A 27,622-nucleotide genomic window follows, 5' to 3' on the forward strand; every position below is an offset into this window, starting at 1 on the left:
ATAAGAGAGCAGTCTCTGTGAGCCCTGATTTTAGGCTGTGGGAGTAGAATCAGAACCTCTGATTAAAACAGGAACGCAGAACTTTCTTTAAAGCCCCATGCAAGTAGCGTATTGTATGTAGTGCTCTCATATTCATTTAATACAATGAGCAATTACAGATTAAAAGCTGCTGGTGTCTCACTTCAGCGAGGCAAATGCTTGCAGTGGAAAAGAGGGAATGAATTTTAATAATGAGAGGTTTTCAGGTTGCAGGTTTAACTACAAAGAGGGAACTCTTTACTGTGTCTGCAATAACTGGTACATTTGCAGGACCCCTGCAAAGCCTATGCAATTACAATGTATCTGATCTCCTAAAGCAGCTGTGGCAACAGCAGCTATTTTGCACAATTCTTATTTCTGTGAACTAGATGACAACTGTGGGCATTGCCATGAATACCATGATCTGTGAAATAATAGCGCTCCCTGTCACGAGTGAAATTAGTTTGAGTCCTGCTGTTCCTGTGTTTTTTCTCCCCCTTCTCTTTGCAGGGTAAGGCACATTCTGCCACCGGTGAGATTTCACAGCACTGGTGTCTAGCCGTCGCTGAAGCAATTTAGATCTGGATGTGATGACCTGGCTTGAAGACTTGCAGGCAGGACCACCTCCTGCCAGCCTGCAGGGACTTACTGGTCCAAGTTTGCCTGGAACACATCCCAGAAACTACTTTGGCTCTGAGAATATGTGAAACATCTAGGAAGGAGGGGTAATAAATATTTTTTTTTCTGCTAAACTGGACTAGGAGAGACTTTTGGAGGGACATACGGTGCCAAGAACCCTTGTTAATGATTTGTCAATGTTTCTCAGGTATTGCTGCTCAGGCCACGTTATGCTTATGTATTAAGGTACTATTACGTATACAACAATACAAATTATCAGGGCTGCACCAGGAATGACTCATAGTTATATTATTTTGTGAGCGCTATGACATCTCTACATGCAAATTGCCAGTCTCAGCCTCGAGTTTGAATCTGGATGTGGCTGGTGCAGAGCTATGGACGTAGACCATTCTCTGTGATACACGAGTGTGGAGGTAGCTGAAATGGGTATTCATAACTGAGAATTTTGCTATTTGCATGAGAATCATTTTCCTCTCAAATAAAAAATGCCAGGGATGGATAGAACTGTGGTAAACTGTACCACTGTAAACAGTGGCGTTACTTCTCTGCTTTTAGATATTGACAATCTTGATGTAGCTGTTTACATAAATTCTTTGCTTACGCCTGACCTGCTTTTGCCCATAAGCAAGGTGGGCGTTACTGCTGACGATTCTGCCCTGAGCCTGCCAAGCTGCCATCTGCCTGACAGTCTAAAGCACTCACCTGAATCCAGCTGGTTTCATGGATAAGATCCAAAGCTCTTTTCAGCTCACAGTCAGTGGTCTGAATAAGTTCATGCAAATATTTATAGATACGCTGGAGGTGACCTAGAAGCCCTGGAGGCTGAGGGCATTGTAAGTCCCCTTTGCTTGTCTTCCACAAGTGCCAGTGAGCACAGCAATTACTCTAGTGTGTGTTGGAGAAGAGGCTGTTCACTGCTCACTGCCGTTGCTCTGCATGCAGACTAACTACAGTGGGGCAGCGGATGGAGGTGCCATCCTTCAAATGGCAGGAGATGCCATCTGAAGCTGATATTGAAATTAGTAACATGATACTGCAAAGAACAACAGCAGTGTTTAGCTGGTTTGAAAAGACTTTGCCACAAGACTGGGGCAAAGTCCACAAGTGGCTGGAAAGCCCCAGAAGGCACTTTTAAGCTTCCTGGCTTGACCTGCTTTGGTGTGGACTCTGTGTCAGCACTCTGTTCCTTTTAGGGAGCTGAGCCAGGAGAGAAGAATCCAAAGTTTCACCACATCTCAAAGTTCTCTACAGTATCTTGGGGAAGTTGTAAGGAAGAGAGCGGCTGTTATCTGTGGGTGGGCAAGACTGTTCCTTTGCCTAATACTGGTGCCATGGACCATGAGAAGCCCAGTACTGCCAGGGTTCATGAGGCACCAGTTATTGTGACCACATACACCTGTCTTATTCTAGCAGATGATACCATTAACTTATCTTTAAACCAAAAATATGAAGCTGTTTCCCTGCCTGCTCTTTGTGTGTGCTATTTAGGTTGTGAGCTGTTCAGGGCAAGCATTGTTTCTTACTATGAACGTTTTCAAAGCTTTGGCTGACAGGAAACTTGCTCTTACCATGGCATCTTGCCAAATCTGTAACAGCACCAGGCTGTTTGAAGACAGTTCATCCCTCTCCAGGTATACAAAGACTCAGCTACATAAACAGCAAAGCAATCTGGATCTCATCAGATCTCCAAGGCTGTAGCCCATCTTCAACCTCACTGAGGCAGCCTAGTGGTGTAGGATTTCTTGGAAGGATTTTTTTTTTTTTATTGCACCTGTTTACACTACCTTTCTTGACCTGTTGGTTAATTGGATTTACTCACCTTTTGTCTCAGTGAGCAAAAGCCCTTAATGTTTTGCTAATCTTGGAGCACCTGTTCAGAAGGGCAGTGATCTGCCTGCTCCAGTGTCAGCCAAGTGACAACTCTTGCATGTGGGCTTCTGATCTTCTTTAATTGCTGCTGCGTCAGCAGTCACATTAGGCTGTCTTTGATGACCATACAAGAGTTTATTGACAGAAGGCGCAGGTTTGTAATCCCTGCAAATTCCCCCCCCCCCCCAACCTGAACCCTTTTGCGTTTGTGGTTAGGGTTTACTGCCCTTCTGCGAAGAGCTTTCAGAGGATAAATGCAGCATTGATGCTCTGAGGGTTTCAGGCTGCAGTGAAAGCACCACTTGCATATGATCTCCAAAAGTTCAGTCTAGCAAGAGCTGTACTGGTCAGAGCTGTTAGACCGACCACTGTGTCTGCTAGTACTCAGCATTACAGCTTGTCAAGGGACTCATGAGCATGAGATTACGCATTAAAAAAATACAGATCACTTCTAAACTCTTCTGAATTGCGCTGAAATGGAGAGACCTGGCTCAATAATATCCCTGAAAACTTGCTACATAAAAGACTCTCAAACATTCCACTGCAGTGGAAATCCAGCTGACCTGGGACAATTCCATCGCTCCAGGAATTCCAGTTGCTCTCGCAGGATGGTGAAACAAAGGCGGTCTAACAGCGTTAGCATGTGTACTTTGCCTGCCATCCCAGAATATCCAGGCTTCCAGGACATTAAGGTTCGTATGCAAAAACTCTCTGTGCAATGTATGGTAACTACCACCCATTTTTCTGTTACAGTTATTCCCTTATTTCCTGGTAAGTTGTTATTTGATATGATACTATGTCTTGGGCTGTGTCTCGGTATAGAAAAGCTTAACCTGAAAGACTTTTTTTCTACTTCCTTATCAAGTTGAGATTTGTTTTAAGTTTTTTTAAGGGTTGAGGTAGGAAGGAGAGATTATTTTCCAGTCAAGTTTTTTAAGTGCTTTTGAATTACCTAATTTATTCCAAAAGTGAAGTCACTCTAGGCATAACCAGTAGTTTTGCTGGGTCCCTTCCAGAATGAAGTGTGATGAAGCAGTTAGAGATCAAACACTTGGTTACTTTTCAGTTTATGTGGGCTGTCCAACTCACTATTCCTAGTTTGTACTCAATGCTTTCCGTTCATCAGTAATAGATAATATGCCAAATCTTGAGGATGGAGTGTTCTGCTAAGACACTGCTGAGCTCTGACACCAGATTTGTGGCTGAACCCTTAGCAAGTTATCTAACTTAATTAACAATTGTGCAAAACAGCACGAATGATAGTTTTTTGATACCGAAGATATTGTTGGGGATAAAAAATGATGGCAAAATGTTCTATGATCCTGCTGCGTAGTTTATGTCCATACAATGAAGTCCTTTTTTTTCAAATTGACTTGAAAGAGTAACGTAATACCCAGTAGTTCTTCCTTCAAGCTGAACTGCAAAGATTTTTCAAATAAAAAGCCATGATCCAGTCTAACTTGGTGAACGGAACCCAGCTGTTGCTCCTGATAGCTTGAAACAGGCTGAGGTGTCTTGGAGCAGGTGTGAGAAAGGTAGAAAAAGTAGACCAGTAACTTTGAAAACCGAGGGGACACATAAGTGTGGACATGCAAAGGCAATCTTACACGGTGAATTACTAGCAGACTTGTTTGAGACTCATTGACTTCCCTCAAAGTAAATAAAACAGTATGAATGTTTCCCTAAAATCCATAATAAGACACCCGCTGATGTCAAATAGGAGCTGGATCAGGCCGTTTGTTTGATTATTCAAGTAACTCAGGTATCAAATTGGTTAGTCAACAAGGAGATAGGCATTGAATGACAGGAAAGGAGGAAAAAACTCCATGCACACCTATGATGTCTTGTGAGGTAATAATAATAAACTTTATAGTTTTAGGTTTTAGAAATAAATTTTATGTGAAAACTGCAATTCTTGTAATAATACACTGTGATTCAGAGCAGAATTCCTTGGGAGTAGGGAAAGAAAATGAAAAGATCTCTCAAAAGAACAATTCATATTAATTGTGTGAAACAGCATCTATAGGCTGATGAGATTTGAAAAGGATAAACCCGAAGTTTTGTTAATATAGACAGGGATTATCTGAGGATAATTTGATTTTTCAAAGAGGCTACACGAAATTGTAGCTGTGGGTTAGAGTCAGTGAGAGGTAAAAGTTCAGCATTGTTTAACCTCAGGTCAACAGACTTCTGTTCCAGACAGGGATTGGTACCAAGCACCTACATCTTCAGGGAATTTGGGTTTAGATCCTAAAACCTGCCCTAACCGCTATGTGCTAGTTGGAACCATAAACCTAATATCCTTTTGCTACTTTAACCTTGCACATTTTAATTTAAATTCTCTTCTTCCTTCTGTCCCCAACCTTGCCTCTCCCTACCCCCCTGTTTTAAATAGTTATCAAGAAATTATTCAGGAACTTCAGCCTGCAGCCCACTCTTCTGGGATTTGGGGAGAAGAGAAAAGAGCTTCTCATCACAACCGAACAGTTTTCCAACTACAACTGCGCCAGTGTGTTGCTTGGGTGGCTCTTCAGGAGGCTACTTGAAAGGCTACCAGACAACCAGCAGTGGCTTCCGTGACAAGCCATTGCAAGAGTATTTTAATGAGAGGCTAATGGAGCTCAAGAACTATGAAAGTAAGAGATCAAACAGGAAGACAAAGGGATTTGCTGATGAGAAACAGAACCCCTTCCTCACCCACAAAGGATGTCGGTGCAGAAGTAGTTGCAGTGCTGTGATACTGATCGGGCATAGCAAGAAAACAGAAGAAACCTGCAACTCAGAAAATCAAGCCAACAAAATAGTGTTGGGGTATAATGGTCAAGAGGAAACACAGAACGTCTTGGACCTCCGCAAGAGTGACTACTTGGACATTTTGACAATGCATATCGTTGCTCCCTTAGAAGCATTCGTGCAGAAAAAAGAGATACAGTAGCTGGCTACAGCTGTTCCTGTAGTCCTCAAAACCAAGAAGAATTGTTCCTGTTCAGTACCATTCTAACTTAAATAGTCCATGTGTGTCAGTACACATTGATATAGATACATGTTTGTTTGTGGGAGGAAATATTCTCTCATTTTTTGTTCTTGAGTGATGTTGCATGTCTTTGTTATCAATTGTTTTCCACAAAGAATCATTTTAATTGACAAATAATGTCCTGAATTGTTGTACATAGAGATATTAGTATATTAAATGCATGGACATATTACTTGAATTCTTAAATTGCCTTTAAAATAGGTAATTAGTATTAGAGAAGCAGCTTGGTTTCCTATATGTAGGTTTCAGGGCATAGTTTCTATTAATTAATCTGAAGAAAAACTGTTGCGTTCATCTAGTTACTCTGCTTAAGTTTCTTGTTTTTTCTTACCACGTCGCTTTGGCTCATCTCATTTTTACCATGTCACTTTGGCTCATCTCATTTGTGGTGATGTTTTGCACGGATACAATGACTTCATGAGAAATTACTGATCTTCCCTTGTTGCCACATCTCGTAATCAACAGGTGGATCATTGCTGCAGTGTCTGATGCATGAAGAAGCAAACAAAGACTTAAATTTCACTTTTTAATATGGTCAATCATTATGGTTTTATTCACAGACCCACAAAACTTTGACTTAAAAAGTACTTTAAGGACAAAGAAGAAAGAACATGAGATTTTAAGTAAGAATTATGGAAGCAAGTGTGAAGGTAGGCTCCTTGCTTCCTAAAGTAAATGTGAAAGTACCACAGCCAATTCGTAATGGAATCTGGACTTCAAAATGTTTATTGTATTTTATTGTTTATAGTGGTCATCTAAGTTTATAATGTCAGCTGTAGCTGAATTTTTCTGTTATGTGAAATGTCAATGTTTAATTCTGCGATGAACTGAGTGAATATCCGACCCACAGCCAGGTAATTATTGCAAGCTTCCAAAAAGTGCTACTGGCTGTGGTACTGTGGTATCATTAGCAATAAATTCCTCCTTGCAGTGTCAGTTTGAGTCGACATTTTTCTCTTTCCTTCAGATTTATTTATTTTTTGACGTGAGGTAACAAGTAAGGGCAACGGGTGGAATTAGGCATTGAATGCAGCAATTGCAAATTCTCATTGTCAGAATAGAGCAACCACAGGGACGGTGCTCAAAGCTTTCTGTCAAAATCCAAGCACAGAGCCTCCCTGCCTGTAGGCGCGCACCTTGTAATAGGAGTAGCTATGGATGGCTGAGGCGTTTCTGGCTTCTCTTTCTCTTGGGGGGAGCACAGTGAGAGTGGGAGCCTCACCCTTGTGTGCACCTGCCGTTAATACACTGGGACTTCTGCACTGCCTGAAGGGAATTGGAAGCTCCCTTCTCACCACAAACATGCCCCCTCCCCTTTCCCTTTCAAAAGGCACCTTCCTTCTGGTTTGTTTTCACAGGCAGTTTGATGGTAAAGGGCCTCTGAAGATGTGTATTTTCTTCCCTTCAGACCCCCTCCTTTATGTTCTACTTCATCTCTTCGAGTAGAAGGTTAAAGAGGACCTAAACTGGTTTTAAAATGTCCGTCTGGATTGAAAAAGGAGCAAGCATGAAAAAGGCTATTAAATGGGAGCATCTTAAGGGATAGAAGAAGCAAGGCACACTTTCCTCTCATTTCTCCTATATTTTCTCCCTCAGTTTTCCGGACAGCTGAGGTCAGAGCACGTGAATGAATATGTGGAGAGGAGAGAACAAATTGAGGAATTTTTCATGCCCTCCCTCCCTTCTTCCCTAGAGTCAAGCTTGGGGAAGGGAAACAGCTAAGAATCATTCTACATCCCTTTCCCAGGCCCGGGAAAGCACTAGAGCTAGCAGGGATCGATAGCATCTCTAAGTGAACTGAGATGGGATACTGAAAGCTCTTGGTCCTTTGTGTCTGGGAGAAGGTATTGTATATTTAGCCTAAAGGAATTTTTCAGAATTCACAGTTGCCTTACAGCTGCAAACGGAGGGGAGCAGTCAACTAGGTGAGCTTTTTCCCCAAAGGAAAACACATTTTTTTTAGCTTTAAAAGAAGGGCTGAAACACATAATGTATTAGCAGATGCCACAGAGGGGATGCATCTGATTTTCACTGTAAATCTGCAAGAGCTTAGTTTCTCCTCTAGGAGTGAGTGCATAATAATAACACACTATTATGTGAGGGCATAATAATAACAGTACATAAGGACAGAGGAACAATATAAGTGGCACACAGGCAACCTTATTTCTTGCATTTCTTAACTGCATGGCTTTGCACCCTTGAATGTGTTCTTTTAACATCTAGTTTTATAGGACCTTTCCTCCCTACAAGCTTTTTTTAAAAAGATAAACTGCCTACCTTCCTGCTCTTGATATTTTAATCATTTTCACGCCACAATGACACCTAGGTGGGTTATTAGCAGGTATGGAGCATCCAGAGTTTCTCTGCAGACCTCTGCCGAATAAGCTAGGAGCAGAACTCCTGCACTGCTGAGGAGTTATGATGTTTGCAAGCAGCAGAGGAATGAACTTTCATTTAATTAAGACAATTCTGCGGTGATAAAAATAATGATGTATAATTTAAAAGAAACTACTTTGAAGGTCAGGTAAAGCCTAACCAAGCCTGTAAAGAGGCTATTCAAACTGCTCAGGCTCTGCAACAGCTACTCTTCTCCACTCAGAACAAGTCAGAGCATCGATTTTTAATAGGCCTAATTTCACTTTATTTTTGACTTCAACTTTATACCAAAAATGTAATAGTATTACAAAACTCAACAATTCAGACTTCGACTTGGCAGAAACTTGTATTGCCTCCTCTCCCAGAAGCATCCCATAGACTTGAAATGACAGTCAGGCCCATTTATGGTATTTTTCAAAGCCCCCTAAAGGATTTAAAAGGTTAACTTCTTAATATTGGATTTCCTTCATAATAATATAATGACTTTTCCCTGAGAAACTGCACATCTTATGCCAGAAATCACAGGAAAAGTCTAAGGAAGATTACATCTCCTGAGAGGGAATATATCTAGATGTCACTGTACGGAAAGGGCATCAAGATATATAGAGAAAAAAATACTAAGAACTGTTAGAAGAGTAGTAAAATTTCACCTCAAACCCTTTCAGATTGTTAAAATCTTGTGAAAATGGCTTGGATTTGCTTGGGAAGTGTTAATATGCATGACCTGCATTTATGTAGCTAATTACCTTAGGTTTTACTGAGTTTAGCTGCTGGATGTAGCTGCTGCTTTCATGCAGATAAGCTGTTCTCACAATGTTCCTTCGTGAGACTTAATACAAACGCTGTCTGCTATCTGCAGTCTTGCAAAAATATTCTTTATGCCTCTTTGAAAAACTCCTTTTCCTCTTAAAAAAAAAAGTAACTGCACCACTTTCCTGCTGGTGATTTTGCAGCTAATTGGTTATCTTTGTTTTATATCCTTTATGTACAGAGCAGTGAAAAGCACTTTGTTGAAATCTGTTGTTGTTTTGCTCTTGCTCTACACGCTTCCTCTCTGCCTACCTGGAGCTTAAGCAAACTACTCTGTAGGGTGTCTTAAATCAGATGGTGTCCACATTAAAAAAATAGTTAATGTCTTCTGGTGCCTGCGTCCCTCCAAGTGATTTTGTCATCCTCTCCTTGGTACTCATTTTTAAGTTTGCAAAGAGTTGTGTTGGCTGGCACGTTGTAGTGCATCCTATGTAAGACAGAGGAGGGACATCTCAGGCAAAACACAAACCTGTTTTCAGACGAGAATCTGAACTTCCTCAAAATTAGATGCAACCTTGATTTAGTTGCCAATTCCCTCCATCTCCATGAAGATATGATGGAGCAAAAAAGAAAAAAAAAAAAGACTGTGTTATTAAAACATGTAAAGCCACAAAGGCATCTAGCAATATATGAGTTGCATCCCACTCCCACTGAAATCAACTTCAAGCTCTCACGGACTTGAGGAAGCTCTGTTTGAATATATGTCTCGTAAAAGCAAAACATAGTTTTCATGTATTTAAATTAAGGAATTTATTTAAAAAAGCCCAAAAAACAATCAAAACAGTGGTTTGATCTAGATACAGCAGCACTGTGACATTACTAGGACATTATGTACGAAGAATCCAAGCAGCCATAGAACACAGAAGCCTTTATCTTCAGTAACAATCTCAAAATAAAGCTAGTTTCATCAAACAATGTTAAAGATCTCCCTGGAAAGAGAAACAAAATCAAGTAGCCCCCCCGCCCCCAACCCTTTGGATACTAGAATGGTTTTTTTTGTACAATACCAACAGCCACTAGCTCTTCTAATTGCGAACACTTGCTTTACTTTATTATGAAAATGATTTGTTGACTCAATTATGAAAGACAGCTTTTAACATTGCTTTAGAAGTGTCTGCTCTTCTTATATACTACAGTATTAGAAGTGCCTAAAAACATTTAATCCTGGATATGCTCTTGAAATTCAATCAGAAGGATATTCTGTTTATGTTCATATACCAAATATGATTTTTAATTTTTAAAGCAGGTGAAAAGACTAACCCTAATATGAAACGGCAATTTTACAATTTAATTATTAGTCAGATATGGGTAACCACAGGATAGTTCATGAAATCTTTAGGTCTATCTACATTGCTCAGAAACACAAAATAAAGTTTGTACATCCTTCACCTTCAAAAGGCTAAAATGTTAAGTCTTCTAGAAGAGTGTCCAGTATTTAAAAGAAATGCAATCAAGGGAAATTGCATTCAGTACACACCAAGTAACTCATTTGAGCTGGCTAATAAACATATTTAACAGCTGTGGGGTGATGAGGAAGGAAAACGCTTTTGTCATCCAGCCACTAGCTGAAATGTTTCTTCTCTGGGAGTGAATCTTCTTCAGTGGCCTGCTGATTTTCCGGGAAACCTGGAGTTCCCCTTTGGAGTCCTTTAATCCCAGGAATGTGGTTACCTCTTTTGTTTCCATGGATGGGCAGTGAGTTGACTCAATGTTTACCATGCATGCATCATTGTGACTGCTCACAGCATTTCACTTAATTGACGCCTAGGAATTCTGTTGCAGGCTTGGCCCAAAAAGAGAAAGATGATTGTGAAGCTGAACCAGTGAATGTTAAGTTTGTTTCCTCCCTCATAACTACTTATTTCCAATATAAAAAAGAGGAAGTGTTTGTGATTGCTGCAACTACTAGCTAGCTCTTATATAAGAAATGAACACTTGAACATTTACACTGTCATCTTCTGTTGGAGGTGTCTTTACAGAAGTGAAGTGCATTCCATCTCTGAGGAACTATGCAAAACAACAATTAAAAAAGAGCTCTTATTTACAAAAGTCATCTCCCTAGAGTCATGTAAATAAGAGCAGCTATATCAAGCCTACTTCACTTATAATAAAAAAGAGTTTATATTGATCTGTTTTATGCATAGACTACAAAGTGCTTCTGATAAATAGAGAGTGTCCCTCCATGTTTAAGAATGGGAAAACCAAATTGCACAGAGGTTTGCCCAGGGCAGTGAAGAAAAACATGGGCAGAACAGGAATACAATCCACCACTTCTGGCTCCAATACATAAACCAAGGAGAATACTTTTACACAGGCAGTGATACTCATTTTAGTGAACAGGCTGCAATCTCTTTAAAATTGTTTCTTTCATAAAATCCATTTGACAGTACTCTAGCTCAGCTGATCCAATGGCAGCGTCTTGTATTTGTATTATCACAGAGATGTTTGAGGGACGTGAGCATATAATACTGCAGCATGCCATTGGCCTTCTCCTTCTTCAGTGATTTCCCTAGAGGAAAGAATATGCAAAGTTCTCTGGACCAATTTCTTTCTCTTTTCTTTTTGCAGATAAGGACAGAATGGTATTACCAGCCAGCATTGCATAAATGATATTATTAAGTATTTCTAAGAGAGATTGTCTCCCACCCAGCACGTAAAGTGAAGAATTATTTTAAACTTATGTACTCTTCTCTCAAGTTTAGCACAAGGGTGGTAGTAGTTATTATTTTAAATGATTAGGAGCATTTTAAATTGTATTTGTGGAACATTTCACACTGACAGCTCTGGAATCTTCTGTTTTCCTTGTAGTCATTGAATGAAAATAGCTTCTCCCAGTCTTCACTGCCAAATGTACCTCCCTGCAGCCTGAGACACTGGAAAAATCCTCAGCAGGAGAACCTTTTTGTCTGTTCACCACTGGACTTCTCTGCTGCGGGGCCAGACAAGAAGGCCAAGTGGTGTTTTTATGAAGATGGCACCTGTTACTTAGGTATTGATTAATTTTATTCTGGACTCGTCGAGCTTCTGCAGCTCCTTTTGTACTTCATGCTACACGCATTAAGGAAGAGGGTCTAGATCCCAAGGAACAGACTAACCCAAGAATGTTCATTCAAAGCAAAATCCGTTCTTTTCAAAGACTGTATGGAAAATGCCTGGAAATGTCTGATCAATGATCTCATCTGCACTAAGACACTTAACAAATGAATATTACAAATCTGAACAGTAAACAGTGACAACTAACTGTGGACCAGCGGTTGAAACAGCCATATCTTGTCTACAATGAAATCAGATTTTATGGTCCAGATCTGAGCCACTCATCCCATGGATGTCCATGAGAAGCAGCAGCTGTGCTATAAAGGTGTGCATTTCATTTACTACTCTTCCAAAAAAGTCTACAACAAGAACTCCCTGTTGAGGCTCAGATACGTGGGAACACCGATCTGTGCAAGGGCTGTTCATACAGGCTGAATGGGCACCTACTTGCCTCTTTGAACTGTTACAGCTGACTTACTCACAAAACCTGTATTGCCTTTGAGCCGTGGGCCAGACCCTCTACTTCGTATGACCTTGAGTAATTTCAAGGTACTCTAGAAACTTTGGGTTACATAAGATCTACCAAGGAAGAATGTGAAGTGATGCATAGTAACAGCCATTTCACACTTCATAACGAACATACACACATTGAGATAATGTAATTATCTTAATTCAGTGCTCATGGCCTCTCTGTCTTTTTTTTTGAGCTTCTCCTGCTTTTACGGGTATTATGGACTGGTTTTCTGGATTTCGTTTTAGCTGAGCCATCATGATTGAAAAATATTAACAGCAACTGGATTTGAAATGTAAGGCTTTGACAGATAAAGAGTCCAGTTTGGAGTCTGAGTTCTAGTGGAACAAAATTAAGAATCAGTGTCTTAGAGCAAGACACTAGCAATTTAGTAAAGTTTGATTACCTATTGTTTATAGCACAGCAGTGCTATAGCTTCTGGGGGAGATGATGACTCTAAATTGAGACAATCAAATTGTTACAGGTACCTGGAAGTGCCTCTGAACTGTCAGTTACCAGCCAGCTGTAACCAGCAGGGCCAGACAAAAACTGCAATATGGAATTCTGTAGTTCACTAACATTCAGGCTGATCTCCAGTATCTGTTTGGTTTGATTATCTTCACACCTTTTCTATCTTAACACACACGTTTCTGTTCAGAAACAATATCTGAGTCACAGCCATGCTTGTAAAACAATCTATTTCTAGATAATCCAGGTCAAGGGTGTGTATGAAAGAGTTTATTATTTGGCATTTTTCCTTCAGTCTTCATATGTCTAAAAAGTCTATCACCCAACCAGAGTGCAAGAAGAACGCTACAAGGCTTAAGCGAATCTTGAGGTGCCATAGAAGATGAATAGAGAACTTTTGAATCATAAAACCCATAGACTAATAAATGCTTGTCAGACTACTTAGTAAAGACTTAACAATAACAGACTTATTTGCACAGTTCAGGATCAGTAGGCAGAAGTTTTCCAATTATTAAAAAGACCTAAATTTGCTCATCAATCTATTTAAAACAAACAACCAGATCTGAACTTGTGCATTTTTCAGAATAAACTGTATTGTAATTGGGAAGATGATATAGAAAAATAATCACGCTGGAAAGCTATTAAACAACTACTCCTTTCTACTCCTTTCTTATGCACAAAGCCACCGCAAAAACTGTTCATGCTGAATCAAAATACTGCATACTCTCTTGTAAATGCTCCCCAAGGTTGTACGATGAAATTAGAAGCCTATTTTTTCCAGAGTTGCTGAACACCCATGGCTTCCAGTGTTTTTTCAATGCAGTGTAAATATTCGACTCCACAGAAACAAATTCCAAGTGTCTGTGGGAGCCTGGATGTGCAGCAGATTGCCTCAGCAAGGTTTCAGCTCTAGAGCTGCGTGCTGAAATTGCACACAATGGAAGTGAAGGACATTGTGTGGTCACACAATGGAAGTGAAGAACTGTGAGATATCCTGGTCTTGGGTGTGAATTTGTGAGTTGAGCTGAATAACCAAAAAAAAAAAATCCATAAAGCACAATTTTTTTATTGTAGGCAAACTCTAACCAAAAGAGTCCCAGTTTGTCTGATTGTATGATACTGATTGAACCTCTCAGGTCCCAGATACTGAAAGTGTATCACAATACTGTCATCCAAGCATCATAATACTGTTAAAAGTTTTGCAGACTTCAGGGAAACAGCATGAAATCTCCCCCTTGGTCTTGTTGTCTGTCTTTCCCTTCACTCACTTTCTGCTGCCAAGGGGCTGGGACTTCATTGCAGGGTTGACTCTTTAGCACAAGCTGGACATAAGAATCCTTCTTCCATATCATCTTGAGGGTTCAGGATACCTAACCGTAGCATAATCTCCTCCAAGTATTTACAAGCTCTTGGGACTCACTGAACACAGATCTAGTCCACTCCAGGATTTTGCACTGTCCTTGTGTTCCCACTGCTAGAGTTCTAGAGGTGCTGAGTAGGGAGCTGTTCCAGTGTAAGGACAGCAAAGGGCGCAGAGAGGAGCTCCCCTCTCGAGATGGACGTGGACCAGGGCACAAGCCTGGCATCCTGGCTACAGTCATACTGAGAGAGAGTATCCATATCCAATAATCACGTCATTTGCTATCGTTCACTGTTGTCATATCAAAAAGTCACCCACCACTAGTTAAGACTGATCATCTAAGAGGTATATGGCCATGTACAATCTGTTTGCAATTTGCTCATCAGCTTTCAGTAAAGGGTTTGTTATAATTAGGATTTTATTTCCCAAATAGGAGATGGTAAAAAAAAAAAGAAGAAAATTTAGTCTTCGTGTGCCAAATTGCTAACACGTAGAAAATGAACCTCTTGGGTGAAAAGCTGTGGCCTTATTACTTTATCCCATGAAACACTGAGGAAACATGAAACATGGGCTAAGCTTTCCCACACCCCCCTTTTTTTCTCCCCCAGAGTGGTAGGTATCTATTATCAGCCACATTTTTCTGATGGGAGAATATGTTTCTCTGTTGCTGCAAAGTGAGATAAAGCCAGTGGTGGAACGAGAGCTTAGTCCTATGCTCTAGCTGTCACCTAGCATCTATGCACAAGATGAAGTCATCTGGGAGTGCACAAACATACTGCATACCATACTGTTAATAGGTGATGTCTTAGAGTGATTAAAAACAGATTAGAGTTGCATGACATTAGCACTCGTCCAAGAACTGTGTGTCTTGTCTCAGTTACCCTGATACACATTAGTGGTTTGGCTAAGATCTGTTCCTCCACTTCTCACCTACGTTTCTTGAAATCAGGTGAAATCCCATGTGCCACTGAAGGAAGCCAGTGAAAACCTCCCAGAGCAAGTATATCTTCATCCAAAGCATGTTAAAATGACTGATCAGGTTCTTCTTGTAGCTTTACATCAGGCTATGAGAACAGAGATAAAGGTAACAGCCCCTATAGGCATAGTTGCTTTCACCCCTGTAATATTTCATTCCCTTCCCGTCAGAAAGCTGAAACCACTATAGTTTCAGTTTATAGCTGATCCAGAGAGAAAATTACTCAAAATTTTCATCTACTCCTCTCTCCCTAGAGTCTTGCACCTTGCCTAAAATCTGCAATGCCATCATCTGACATGGGAGAGTGGCTGAAGCTCTCCCTGAGCACCATCTACACTGGGCACAGGAAATTCCTGGCCATGCTGACCTGAAGGAAGAAGGGGAATGTATGCTTGGTAATATTAGGGCACACTAACAGAACTTCTCTGCATGTCTACCAGTGACCAAGAAAACTGGAGGCTTTTGGAATGAGGTATGCTTTCATTTTAATACACTTTGCTTCTGATAAAGGCGCCCAAGCCCCGTCTCCCTTTGACTTTTTTCTGCCAGCTGCTTTGGGCAAATTCTGACCCTGTTTTATTTCTCTCCCTCATGACCTCAGGCTGTTTTAGTAATTCATGTCACTTTCTTATTCATAGCTTTGCTACTACTAACCTGCACCTTCTTCCTTTCTCCAGTGGCCAGAGAGAACCTATACATGACAGTCTAATGAATTTCGGCTACTTAAACTTCTGCTGGAACAGTGCTTCCTAGTCTCCTGGGATAGCTGCACTAGTAGCTAACAGAATTTTAGACGTACCAGGCTGACCATCAGATGTTCTTCATTGACCTAAAAGTGTAAAATGATCATTCCAGTCTAGCCACCACTGTAAAGAGCATGGTGAACCAACCTATTTCACAGAACACTTTGGACTATGTAGACCCTGTCTGCACTTGGGGGACAAAGGTCTTCCAATTCCTTTTGCGTGAAGGAATGATATTTCATATCGGATCTGGCATTCGTAACAATAGATACTGGCATAATTGAGAAGAACATAATTCTGGTGCTTGAGGTATTGCTGCTGATCCTGACTGGTCCTATTTATACTAGTGGGAAGAATGTTTTACACAATGGTTAAAGGGTCCTGGACAAAGAATGATGGAGCCAAAAGTGGGAGCTATTACTTCATAATTGACATTTTATTCAATTAAGCTGAGGACTTAACTGAGGGGACGAGCCATGGTATGTTTGACATGACACTTCACACATAAAGGAACCCTAAGTGCAGACACAACCTACAGGTTCTAGTCCTGCTCAAAAGCAGAGATGGGTCAAAATAAAAATGGATGTGATGTGACATAAACAGCTCAGATCCCATTCTGAACCTCCAGAGCTCAGCTCTAGAAAGCTGACATGAATCTCATGGTCAGAACAAAACAGACTACTGAATTTCTCTCCTGCTACCTGTTGGATACCAGCAACTGTGGAAACGCCTTGAATTTCTGACTTTAACACTGATATCACTTTGAATTTTGCTCTCATTTTAGGGGGTGCAAGTTTCAAGTCCTTGAAAAATAAATGACCAGCTGCTTTCCTGGTCACCTCTCACTCAATTTTGTTCTTTCTCTCATTAGAAACAGCACAAAAAAGTGTTGGAAAAGGACTTAAAACAAGGTTCCCTTTCAAACCAAAAAATTTGTGATGACCTAACAACATAAGTAAGTGCAAATCTCAGCTGTGCTGGTCCCATGACATCACAAACCTTAGGCATAGCAAGTAGTATTCTTGAACGCATCAAAGCCTTATCAGTAGCTTTTAGCATTTAATGCAAGACATTACAAATTAATGAAGTGGAGAAATGTATGCAGTGTTGCTGTAAACCAAAAATATACAGATGTAAAACAATTAAGAATAAACTGTTCCATAAAAATGCATGTCAGTAAAACCCAGTCTGATAAAGTGGAATATGAATAATTTTCTAGAATTACTAAAAAGAACAATTTCTCATTTGAGGCTCTGGAAGTCTTGAGTCACATTTCATTTTCTTTTAAAAAAATGTCTTAAAACACATGGCTTTACAGCTGCTGCTTGGAAAATATACACCTCCAAAGTCTGACTTTCATTTAAATACAAATGTACAAAATGTAAACTGAGACAATAGAGAAATTTACAAAACTTTTCTTTAAAAATAATAAAGACAAAATTCAGTTCTAGCATGATGCTATTTAAATACGTGCAAGTAGTCATGTTCATTGAATTTCTATTGCAATGTTCTAAATAGACAAATTTGATTCACACAGTCTTGAGTGCCACCTCCAAAAACAGACCTGAGTGGAAATTTCTTCTTAAAATGTGAGGCTCCACTGGAAGGAATGGATAGAAAATCTCCATTTTGGGGAGATCTTTTTTTTTCACTCAATGGTGGATGCGCTCTCATCCATAGAAGCTCCATAGATTATAGTGGAAGGATGCAACATGTTGTTTCATAAAACTCAGTTGGAACTAGCTGCTTCCAGTGGAGTTTGAACTTACATGATTTGAATTTATGTGGTGATTTAAACTGGCCTTTGAATTTGGAGAACTCTTTGAATTGTTCTGATGCTGTAGGAAGAAGAAAACAATGACAATCAGATTCACAAAACATCCCACACTTTCTTTTTACCAACGTTGTTCATTTTATGGTCCTATTGCACCGACTGTACTGCAAGATTTTTGTTTGAACAACACTGGATGTAAAATATTCTTCACTTTCTTACCTCTACTCTTTCTAGGTCAGGGAGACCATGGGAGTTCTTGAGAAATGCAGAAAGGAAGACACAACCAAGCTTCAGGATTCAATTCAACACACTGCAAAACGTCAGTATCTGCTAAATCTGACTAATGATAATGAGGATACCTGCCAATGCTTAGGCATGGCTTTAACCCTACACAAATACCTTGATCTAAGAATGTTACTTGAATTTGGAAACGGTACCATGGGGCCTCATGAAAGCTCTGTGTCACGTAGTCTCTGGTCTGCTCCCCTGTCTAGGGGCTTGGTTTCCTGCCTTGACCACCTCACTCAACTTTTACATTTTCATTTTTTTTAAACACATAAATCAAAGGTTTTTACAGGGAACCTATCAGAAACATATGACCATTTTCAAAATGTTTTTATTAAAAAACCTAGCATACCACTGAAAAACAGTTTGGGTGGGAAGTTTTCAAGCGCTGGAAACAAATACGATGAATAATCCTGGGACTTCTAGTAGTAAAAAGTCACAAGAGGTAGAGGGGAAATCTGGGACAGGCAGTATTAGTCAGGAAATTACCAGGAAACTGTGACAGCCAGCTCTCTCTAAGACATTGTGCCTATCTCCTAGCAGAAATACCACCAGAACATGGCTGTGACACTGGGCATCTGTACTATGGGAGGTCCTTGTGTTAGTCATAAAAGATCTCACCTGTCGTTTAAATATTCTCTGTAGCAATCCTTTCTTGGGTGGCTCTGGGGGGTAGCTTTTATTTAGGTCTGGTGAAATAGTACCATTTGGTCCAAACACATTTAGTTCTTTGAAACACTCTGTTTCTATCATCTAGTGAAATACAATAAAATAGAAAAACAGAAAGAAAGAAGTGATCCATCAGCATTAAATATATTCCAGTAGTGCTAGGTTGTTCAAAGTCAGGTTCAGGATCATCAGCTGCTATTAACAGCTTGGCAACGTGTTAGGAGAGTTAACAGCTGAATTCCTGATGGTGGCTACAGAAGGTAAAGGGGATATAGGAAAAAGAGAGGCTAAGTCAGCTCTATATGTTTGCACATTGGCACAAAAAGACTTCTAATAAGAAGTTGCCTGATAAAGCTTTCTATTCTTTTCTTCATTTCTCTGGAGAATATTAGGTAAAGACAGACACACTCACAAAATGCCAGTTATTAGCACTGCTCCACCAAGGGGATCTGGTGTTTGATCCTCACTTGGATTATGAACTCAGCATTTGGCTCTGTTTTCTGAGCAAGGACCCAAGTCTGAAAACCCTGGAGCAGTTCAAGATCCAGAGTCAATTAGTGCAGCTGGGACCCACTGCAGGTACAAAACAACAGGACCAAAAGTGGAGGAGGCTTACACTAAGACTGCCATCCCTCCTGAGGAAGTTCTCCAGAGCTGTTGTCAAAATGCCTCGGTGAAAATCGAGGAGAAGGAAGTTCAGTAGGATCCTTGCCAATTTACACAGCTATACAGAGCCAACAGATACAGTCACCTGAACCTGACATCTGTGGTATATTACAGATTTTGAAAGAGTCCATTTGTAACTTATGAAAGCATTAGAGTCTGGCAAGTTAGCTGGTAGCTATATATTACTGGAAATGTACAGCTCCTCTTAAACCATCTGTGTTAGGGGCTTTATTGGGGCAATTACACTATGATACATCCTTACCTCATTTTGCCATGGAATAGAGACTGATCCTGTGGAAAACTTGGAATAGAAATCATCATCTGTTTGGTCCAGGTTTACTCCTTTCACTGTGGAGAACTGCTCGATGTCTAACACATCCTTGCAATATACTGCTCTGGGCTATCTCAGAAGGAAAAAAAAACAACAGGAGAAAAAAATATTTCTGAATCTGACCATGTGCTTTTATTCACAGATTCAGTCAAGTGGGAACGCCTAACAACAAGTGACTATTTGCTTCCTACTTTTCAAAACTTGCTCTGCCCACATGTTTATCATCAAAGACCGAGTTTGCTTTAAGCTTGTTAGGCATCCTACTTTGAAGTCCTTAAAGCATCAGCACAGCCAAAGTGGGTTTTAGTCATCCATGTAGCATATGGCTAAGAGGTGGGGGAATAAGAACAGAAAGAGTAAAAAAACCAAAAATCAGTATTTCAGGAGTCTTTTCTTTTAGAGAGGGAACAAGAGGAAAATAGAAATGTTTACGAACGACACACTGGAGAGGGCTTTGAAATGGTACCTCAACTAGAACCGTCATTCTGCTCAGACAGATGTGGGTTTTGCAGCTTGAAACTTTAAAGGAATGTATACTAATTGCTAAAGAAAACAGAAGAGGTTTGGCATTTTTCCGTTGTTTTTATTAATAGCTCAGCTGCTGGAAGCTGGCCAGGATCACCTCTATTAACTCTCTTAACTTGGCTGCATTTCTTCAAACAAATAGCCAAACATCTTTACCTTTTTTAAACTACTTAATTTTCCGGGATGGCAGGCAGGACTCTTTGCAGTGGCACTGCTTTTAGCTCGCATTCCAGCAATCAACCATAGAAAGCAGAAATATCGTTATCGTTACAGTTAGTGTGGTCCTGTGCATGCCTAGAGTGTGCCCATCGGCAGCACAAAGTTAGGCCTTTGAGGCGCAGGAGTACCTGAGGGGCAGCTGGTGGGACTGCCCGACCTGCAGAGCTCAAGCGTATGTTGAATTCTGCTCTCTTTGCCTGGTAATATGACTCTGAACCCAGGGGTCCCGCTACACAGTGTTTTATCTAGAACTGAGCAGGGTGACCAAACCAACCAAACTGATTCCTGCCGGAAGACTTATTTGCTGGAGGCTGCAGCTCTCCACACCTCCAACGGCTGCAATCCACAAAATTCTTGTGGAGACAGAGTAGTCTAGAAGAGGATGGAGAGACGTGGGTCAGATTACAACCTCTGCCACTGGCTATATAGCTTTGGGTGATTCAGTTGACTTTCAGTAAAGACTTGGAAACCTACGGCTGAAGTGTTGAGTAATTTAAATTAGGGTCAGCTCTCGAGTTCCCAATAAATAGCCATAAAAATTTATGTGCCTCTGCTTTAGCAAATACATCTATAAGAGGTGCCTTCTAGCCCTTACATGCCAGAGTTAAGCTTTTAATACACTCTGGTGAATCCCAGATTTGAGCCCAGAATTTTCTAATTTTCTACATCAGAAAGAAATAGTAGCTTGTCTCCTGTTTCTTCCCACTGAAGCAGGTCATAACAGCATGGGCTAATTGGCAGGGATAACTAGGCCACATAGTAAAATGTAAAGCAAAACCAGAGCAGCTAAAGTAAACTGTTGTAGCTTTCAAACCACTTTGGTTTGGTTGAGTTTGCAGCAACGTGAATGAGAGCTGCCAAGATGTTACTTTTGTTAATATGTTAAAATGGCAGTGTTTACTCAAAACCATATGGAAACTTTAAGGATAGAAGGCCTAGCCAGAAAGACAGGCCTGTAAGGAGGAAAATAACCAGATAATTCTGTGCACTGCGATAGAGACCTATACCACAAAGGGGTGGAAAGTTTTGCTATTGCCAATGCAACCAAGACTTTCAGTATGTGCGAGATGGGTGTGTAAACCTGAGGGAGGAGGTTCCACTTCCCATGAACACTAAGAAGACCAAAATGCTATCTCAGGTGCAAGCATTCTGTCCTAGTGCTTGATATCTGAACCTGGTTTGGGCTTTCTGCAAGGGGCGCCTGTTTTCATAACGATCAGTCCTTTCCTCAGTTCCACACAGCTTTGGTCTTTTAACTTCGGGTCTCACCTCTGGTACATATATCTATGTACCATCTATATGTATATCTATACATGTGGCGTACATTGCTGATTTTTCTGATTGCCATCTGCTTCTGATCGTACTTTTTCTTACATTATTCATGGATAAGTGTGGGAACTGAGGCATGAGCAGATCAAGTGGTGTCTCTAGCATCACACAGGAAGATGGTAGTAAAGTAAGTGAGACTGAATCAAGGCCCAGGTTAACACCTTAACTACAGGCCCACCCATCCTGCATGCACACACATGTCTACAGACCAGCTCTCCTCTCCCCACAGCCTCCACGCTCCTGCTCCACTGCTTGTCACATCATCCCATGGCTCCTATCCATAGAAGCCAGCTCTAAAAAAGGGATGTTATTTCAGGAATAAATCTGTAACGGGCCAGTGGATGTTCCCTCCACTGTACTCACATCAGGGACAAAGGGAGGATCCAGCATTCCTGCTTCTAACCGCTTGAAATTCATGCTCTTGAAAAAGGGGTGTCTCTTCACTTCTGCTGCACCTTCCCCTTGACATCCCAGTCGCTGCTTCAAATCTTTGGTGAGGAGCTGAAACATGCCCAGAGGAATGGTAAGGAAGTTAGAAAAGTGAGAACCTCACAGTGATATTTTTATCTCTAGGATTGGTTTTTCTTTTTTTGGAATGTGTCCAGAGAGGAGTACAGAGGGGAACTGTAATTGTTGTTATTTAACGGCCAAAGTTAAACGGATTAGGATCCCACTATTCTAAATGCCAATCATGAAAATTACCTGCTGTAAAGTATTTACAATCAAAACAGAGACTGCTTCTTCCTTTTACTTTCAGCGAGCACTTTGGAGAGGAGATCTGGCATACCTTCATAACACATATATAGAAATACACACTCACACACACACACACATATCCACATACATCTATATGTATTCATAAGTTCCCATGTGATTTTTCTTTCTTTTTTTTTTCATGTTACTCTTGCCATAATCAGTTTCCTGCATTGTTTAGGCTGGGTTACTTCACCATCAAATTGGATTTTCCCCTACCCACTGCAGTATATTCCAGTATATTACATCAGGCACTGACCCAGTCATTTTTATTCACTAGCCTAGCTCTGTAGAAGTTAAGGGGAGTTTTGCCCATGGATCTACACGGCTTTACCCAGAAGAATATTCAGTGCACCAGTGTTAGTAACTATCCTTAGTTCAGCCTTGCTTGTGTTAAGAGAAAGGCAAGTGCACCACCTCTATATGCTACAGCGAGTCCGGTCTGCTTCCTGGGTACCCTTTATGGAGCAACAGAGACTTACTCAACTCAGCATCCTTGGCCCATTGTATAAAGAGGCCCACACAAACACAAACACACAAAGTGGGTAGCAAGTAAGGACCAAAACTCCTGGAGGACCTTGTGTGTAAGATCAGCTGGCTCAGTGGAAGACCAGTACTGGCACTGACTAGTTGGTGGATGAGGAGACAGAACATACTGGCAAACCTTGACCAAAATGCCTCTTCTTTTAAATCATATTCATAGACTCAAATGAACCAAATCAATCATTTAATAGATGGCATCTAACAGTTGAAGAGAAACAGAGCTCAGCGTGCAATGACTGGTGCAAAAAGATCATCTCCACCTGGGACAGGGGTTTTTTTAAATGTACCACTGACTTCAGGCACTCTGCTGAAAAGCGAAACCAAGTGTGGTTCATGGATTTGTTTCCTTTTATTCCTTCCATTCATCTCTGAGGCTGCCTGCACAGACACTTTCTTAGCTAAAGCAAGGGCTAAAGCTCTTAAAAGTTTCTTCGCTTAAGCAGGGGCTAAGGTAGCAGAAGAATAACTCGGGACTCATTACCCTCTGCCCAGAGATTTCAACTGCCGTTACAAACGCGCGCACCCACCTCCCTGCTCAGTGCAGCGGAGGAAAGGGGAAAGGAAGGCAGACGGGCAGGAGGGAGGCGGCGGGGCCGGCGCTGCCCGGGCCGAGCGGAGCGGAGCGGAGCGGAGCGCGGCTGCCGGCCGGGCCGGGGGCCGCCGGGGGGCAGCAGAGGAAAGGGCACCGCCGGCCCGCCCCGCGGCCGGGCAGCCCCTGGGCAAGGGGTGCCGGCGAGTAAACAGCCTTGGAGCAGCGTGGGGGACTCTTCCCTAGGGTGGGGAGACGGGAAGGTTCATGCCTCACCTCCTCTCCCCTCGCTAGCTTTGCTGCTCCAACGCTGAAATGCAGCCACCCCTCTCCCCCTCCCCCCCCCCCCCACCTCGGGGGGCTCTGCAGACTGCAGTTAGCAACCCCCCCCCCCCCCCCCCGGACTGCCTGCCCAAGGGGGACTCGGCTCCCAGGCGGGGAAGAGGGCTGGTTTGGGTTCCCTGAGCACCTGAGACCTGGACGGGACTGAGCGTGGTTGCACAAGCTGTTGGGTCTCTTACTAGCTGCATCTGCCAGCCAGGACAGTCAGCAAGCAGCGATGTGCCTCACAGAGCCTGCCTGGGGCTCGCTGAGGAGGCACATGGGTTTGGGAGGGTCGGAGAGAAAGAGAAGCATTTTAGGGGAGCAGGTAGACAATCAGGCACAGCTCTGGGGGAAGATGGGAACATGGAGTCAGACAGCTTCCCTGCTGGGGTAAGGTTGTCTGGAGATGGCGCTTGTAGGCTTTCCACCTTTCCGTACCCTCTAGCTGTGCTGTTGTCTCAGCCACATCATCTCAATGAGGAGGAACCTTGAAAGGACTGTTTGTTACTTATGGGAGGTCTTGGCTAGCACTGGGTTTTCTCGTGCTTATCCTTGACTTACAGGGCCACAGCTCTTTAGGCCTCTCTGAACACTCTGCTATCCCTCTGGGCATCAGTGGTTTTCTTATCTGACTTCCACAGCCTGCTCTGGGAACACCTCTGCAGTTCTGCCCTTTTTGCTAGGGGACTCATTCTGAGCCTGAGACATCAAATGGCTTTCACAATCAAGAGTATGCCTCACATATGCACCAGACCGTCCTCCAGAAGAAATGGTGAAAGGGATGGTGGGACATAAATGAAGAGCCTTCTGCTCAGCTCTTTCTGCCTTAACAGCAGCAGCAGCAATAGCCAGAGGAGAGTGAGCGTTGCTGGACGGGGGGAAAGCCAGTGATTCTGGTCGCAACGCAGCTCCCCGATTCCAAATACCAAGCTCCCTTTCTTCCTCGCAGCTTTCTCTGCCTTTGGTGCTGCTGCTGTCTAGATGACGATGTCTGCTCTGACTGGTCACCAAAACTGTAGCGGGAGAGAAAGCAGCTCTCTGGACCGGTTGGCTCTAGCACCCCTGCTGTTGGTCTGCACAGAACTGACATGCATTCTTTAAATGAGAAATATATCCTCTGGAAACAAGGTCTGCTACACCTGAACAAATGATAGGTGAAGAGAAGTGTCTCAGCTGTGTCAGTAAGACTCTGCCTGGAAACAGTGAGTTCCTTCTGTAGAAAGTGACCCTCTCAAACCATACCTGACTCAAAATCACTGCACTGGCAAAGCTGGTGGTTGGGAGCATGACTGGTTTGAGCACTAACACTGCATAGGATCTTGGAAACATTGCAGCATTGCATTTATTGGCTCTGCCTTCTCCAGGGCAGGTGTTCTCAAATGCTTCTCTTCTCAAGAGACTCTGAAGAAGCATTTTTATGCCCTGCCATCCCTTAGCACATAGTACATTCATGTGATACAGCATCATACTCACGTAATTTATGCAAAAAGCTCTTTCTCACAGCACTTCTCTGGAGCTTGCTTTCCCTGGCTAGAAAGAAGGTTGGATGTTTTACTTTTGAATCCTTGCACAAGACTCAGCTTTCATGGCCTCGAGGCAAGTTTTCTTTCTTTTTTTTTTTAATCAATAGGTATCTAGATCTAATCTACGTAAAAAAAGATTGCTTTGGAGTTTCTGGACAAGATCTGGTTTGTCTTATTGCTGCTAGGCAGCGAAGACAAAATTTGTCATGCTGAGAGGACTTTCCGGACAGGTGGAAGGAAGAACCAAAGCTGAAGGACCACTCCTACTACCCATGGCTCTGACACACTTTTGGAGATGGTACCTTGAAGTGTTCAGGAGTCCTCTGCACCTTCTGCGCAGTTCTCTACAAGTCAGCTGCGAAGAGAAGAAAGGGGGCAACTTTCCTGTCCGTGCAGCCAATAATTCTCCTGCCTCTAGACTAAGTAGGAAGACTAAGCTTATCAGGGAATTTAACCTTGCCAGCAGTCGTTTAGAGAGCCTGGTCAGAGGATATAGTGGCTGGGGACAGAAAAAGACTCTCTGGGGATTCCTGGGTGATTCCAGTGATAAACACAGGCTGTTTTTAAAGTAACCTTCGATGCAAGAAGGAATAATGTGGAGCATGAATGCACTTGGCTGTGGGTGGCTGTCCACTGTGGACTGAAAGACATAAGGGGAACAGGTTTCTGGGAGTGGGCTAGGCCTGCAAGACATTGTGTTTCTGGGAGAGCAGTAAAGGTGAGATGCTCAGAGAGCCACTAAACTGGCACTGATGCACCAACAGAAAAGTACAGGATTTCCCTGTAAAGCCCAGCTGCCGGGAAGCTGCTGCCTACCTCCCGAGGAGAGTCCCAGCATGGTCACAATGGAGAAAAGGTAAGAAATTCGGGGAATTTTGTAAGGAATTTCCTATCTCTGTAGCTGCGGTCAGGTGAGATGGCAACAGATAAAGTCAGACACTTCTGATGGTTTCTGTTGTGGATACAAAGAGATAGCATGAATTAGAATATTTTCCAGAAGGGAAAGTCCTTCCTTTTTCCAGGCAATAATGAGTCTTGTACCATTTCTGGTAACTCTAGAAGCTTGCTGCACTAGTTAACCTATATATAAAGCCTGAAATAAGCATCCCATTTGGGGATCTGACCAGGGAAGGAAAAGGGAGATAATACCTGTGTGTTTTCAGTCGTCTTTACAGTTTTGTTTAATTTAATTTCAACGGATGCATTTGATATGAATAGAGAACAGAACAAACTACCTTAGGCTCATGACAAGCCCTCCTGGGAGGGCAGTTCAATGAGCCAATCAAACATAATTTAAGCATAAGTCTACAGTCAAAGCCTATGGAGAACTCGGAGCTATCGATCAGAAGATGGCTTAGGTCATCCAGCCACGAATGGAGTTGATACCAAGCAGCAGCACTTTATGTCCTGCTAACAAAGGCTCCAGATAACATTAAATATGTGTAAATGAGGGTAGGATTTAGTCTGCAATGACACAGAGTAACTAGAATACGACTTTCAAAGAAAAGTCTTGAGTAGCAATGGTTTAAAGTTATTTTTCTTAATAAAAATACCTCTCTGATACTTTCATGTCACTCATTTGATCCCAGCTGGGAATTTACATTCTGCAATGTCTGAGACTTTTTCCATGATTCTTCTCTGCTTTCTTTACAAGAAGAAACAACCATTCTGAGGATTGCTAAGAGAACCTCCAATGCACGGCGCACGGCTTTATTTATCTACGTGTGATCAATCAGTTCATATCCAGATGATACTGTGTGGTAAAGAAAGACCTAAGGAGTTTGTCTTAATGGCAGGAGCAAGAAAACTTTTTGTAGGGTACAGTGCAAAAAATTGCTGCTCATGAAAGGCAAAGAGGGGAACGGCAAAACCACTTCCATAGACCCAGCTGATCGGATAATTTTAGGGATCACCTAGATAAACTTAAATCCTGAAACAATATAAACATACTGTTTTAAACATTTTTTTAAGAACAGAAAAATAATACTGTGGTCACCTCTCAAATAATAAATAAATGAAGACAGTGGTTTGGGGACTGAAGATGCTAGAATGACATAAAAGGCTGTGTATTGTGATATGATATGATTATGATAATTCCAGCCCAAACTCTGACTGAAGGAGAGTCAAAACTGTCTCTGGCATGGGTGACAAATAAGCTTATAGCAGAGGCTTACAACAGAAGATTCTATTATTATTAGCAATAGCAACAATAATCATTTGAAGAGCACCTTGATGTGTGTGAAGTGCCTCTCAGGACAGATAAAAGAGCAGTTATTCCTAGGCAGCACTGATGAACTTTAAGCTGTAATAATGTG

The 27,622-nt window shown here is 41.8% G+C and overlaps 1 protein-coding gene across 4 annotated transcripts in view; it reads right to left on the bottom strand.

Moving 5' to 3' along the window:
- Positions 1-9,468: 9,468 nt before the first annotated feature.
- The window catches only part of GRK5 (G protein-coupled receptor kinase 5), a 182,925-nt gene continuing 164,771 nt past the window's right edge, over positions 9,469-27,622 (bottom strand). For all 4 annotated transcript variants that reach the window (XM_068951594.1, XM_068951596.1, XM_068951595.1 and 1 more), the window contains 4 exons: positions 21,999-22,136; positions 19,494-19,631; positions 18,518-18,649; positions 9,469-17,675 (listed from right to left, as the gene is read on the bottom strand). In XM_068951594.1, coding sequence (XP_068807695.1) covers positions 17,577-17,675; positions 18,518-18,649; positions 19,494-19,631; positions 21,999-22,136 — 507 coding nt within the window. In that variant the 3' untranslated portion in view covers positions 9,469-17,576. The remainder of the gene's footprint in view (positions 17,676-18,517; positions 18,650-19,493; positions 19,632-21,998; positions 22,137-27,622) is intronic.

This window comes from Struthio camelus, chromosome 7 (assembly GCF_040807025.1).
Source record: "Struthio camelus isolate bStrCam1 chromosome 7, bStrCam1.hap1, whole genome shotgun sequence".
Lineage (NCBI taxonomy): Eukaryota > Metazoa > Chordata > Aves > Struthioniformes > Struthionidae > Struthio > Struthio camelus.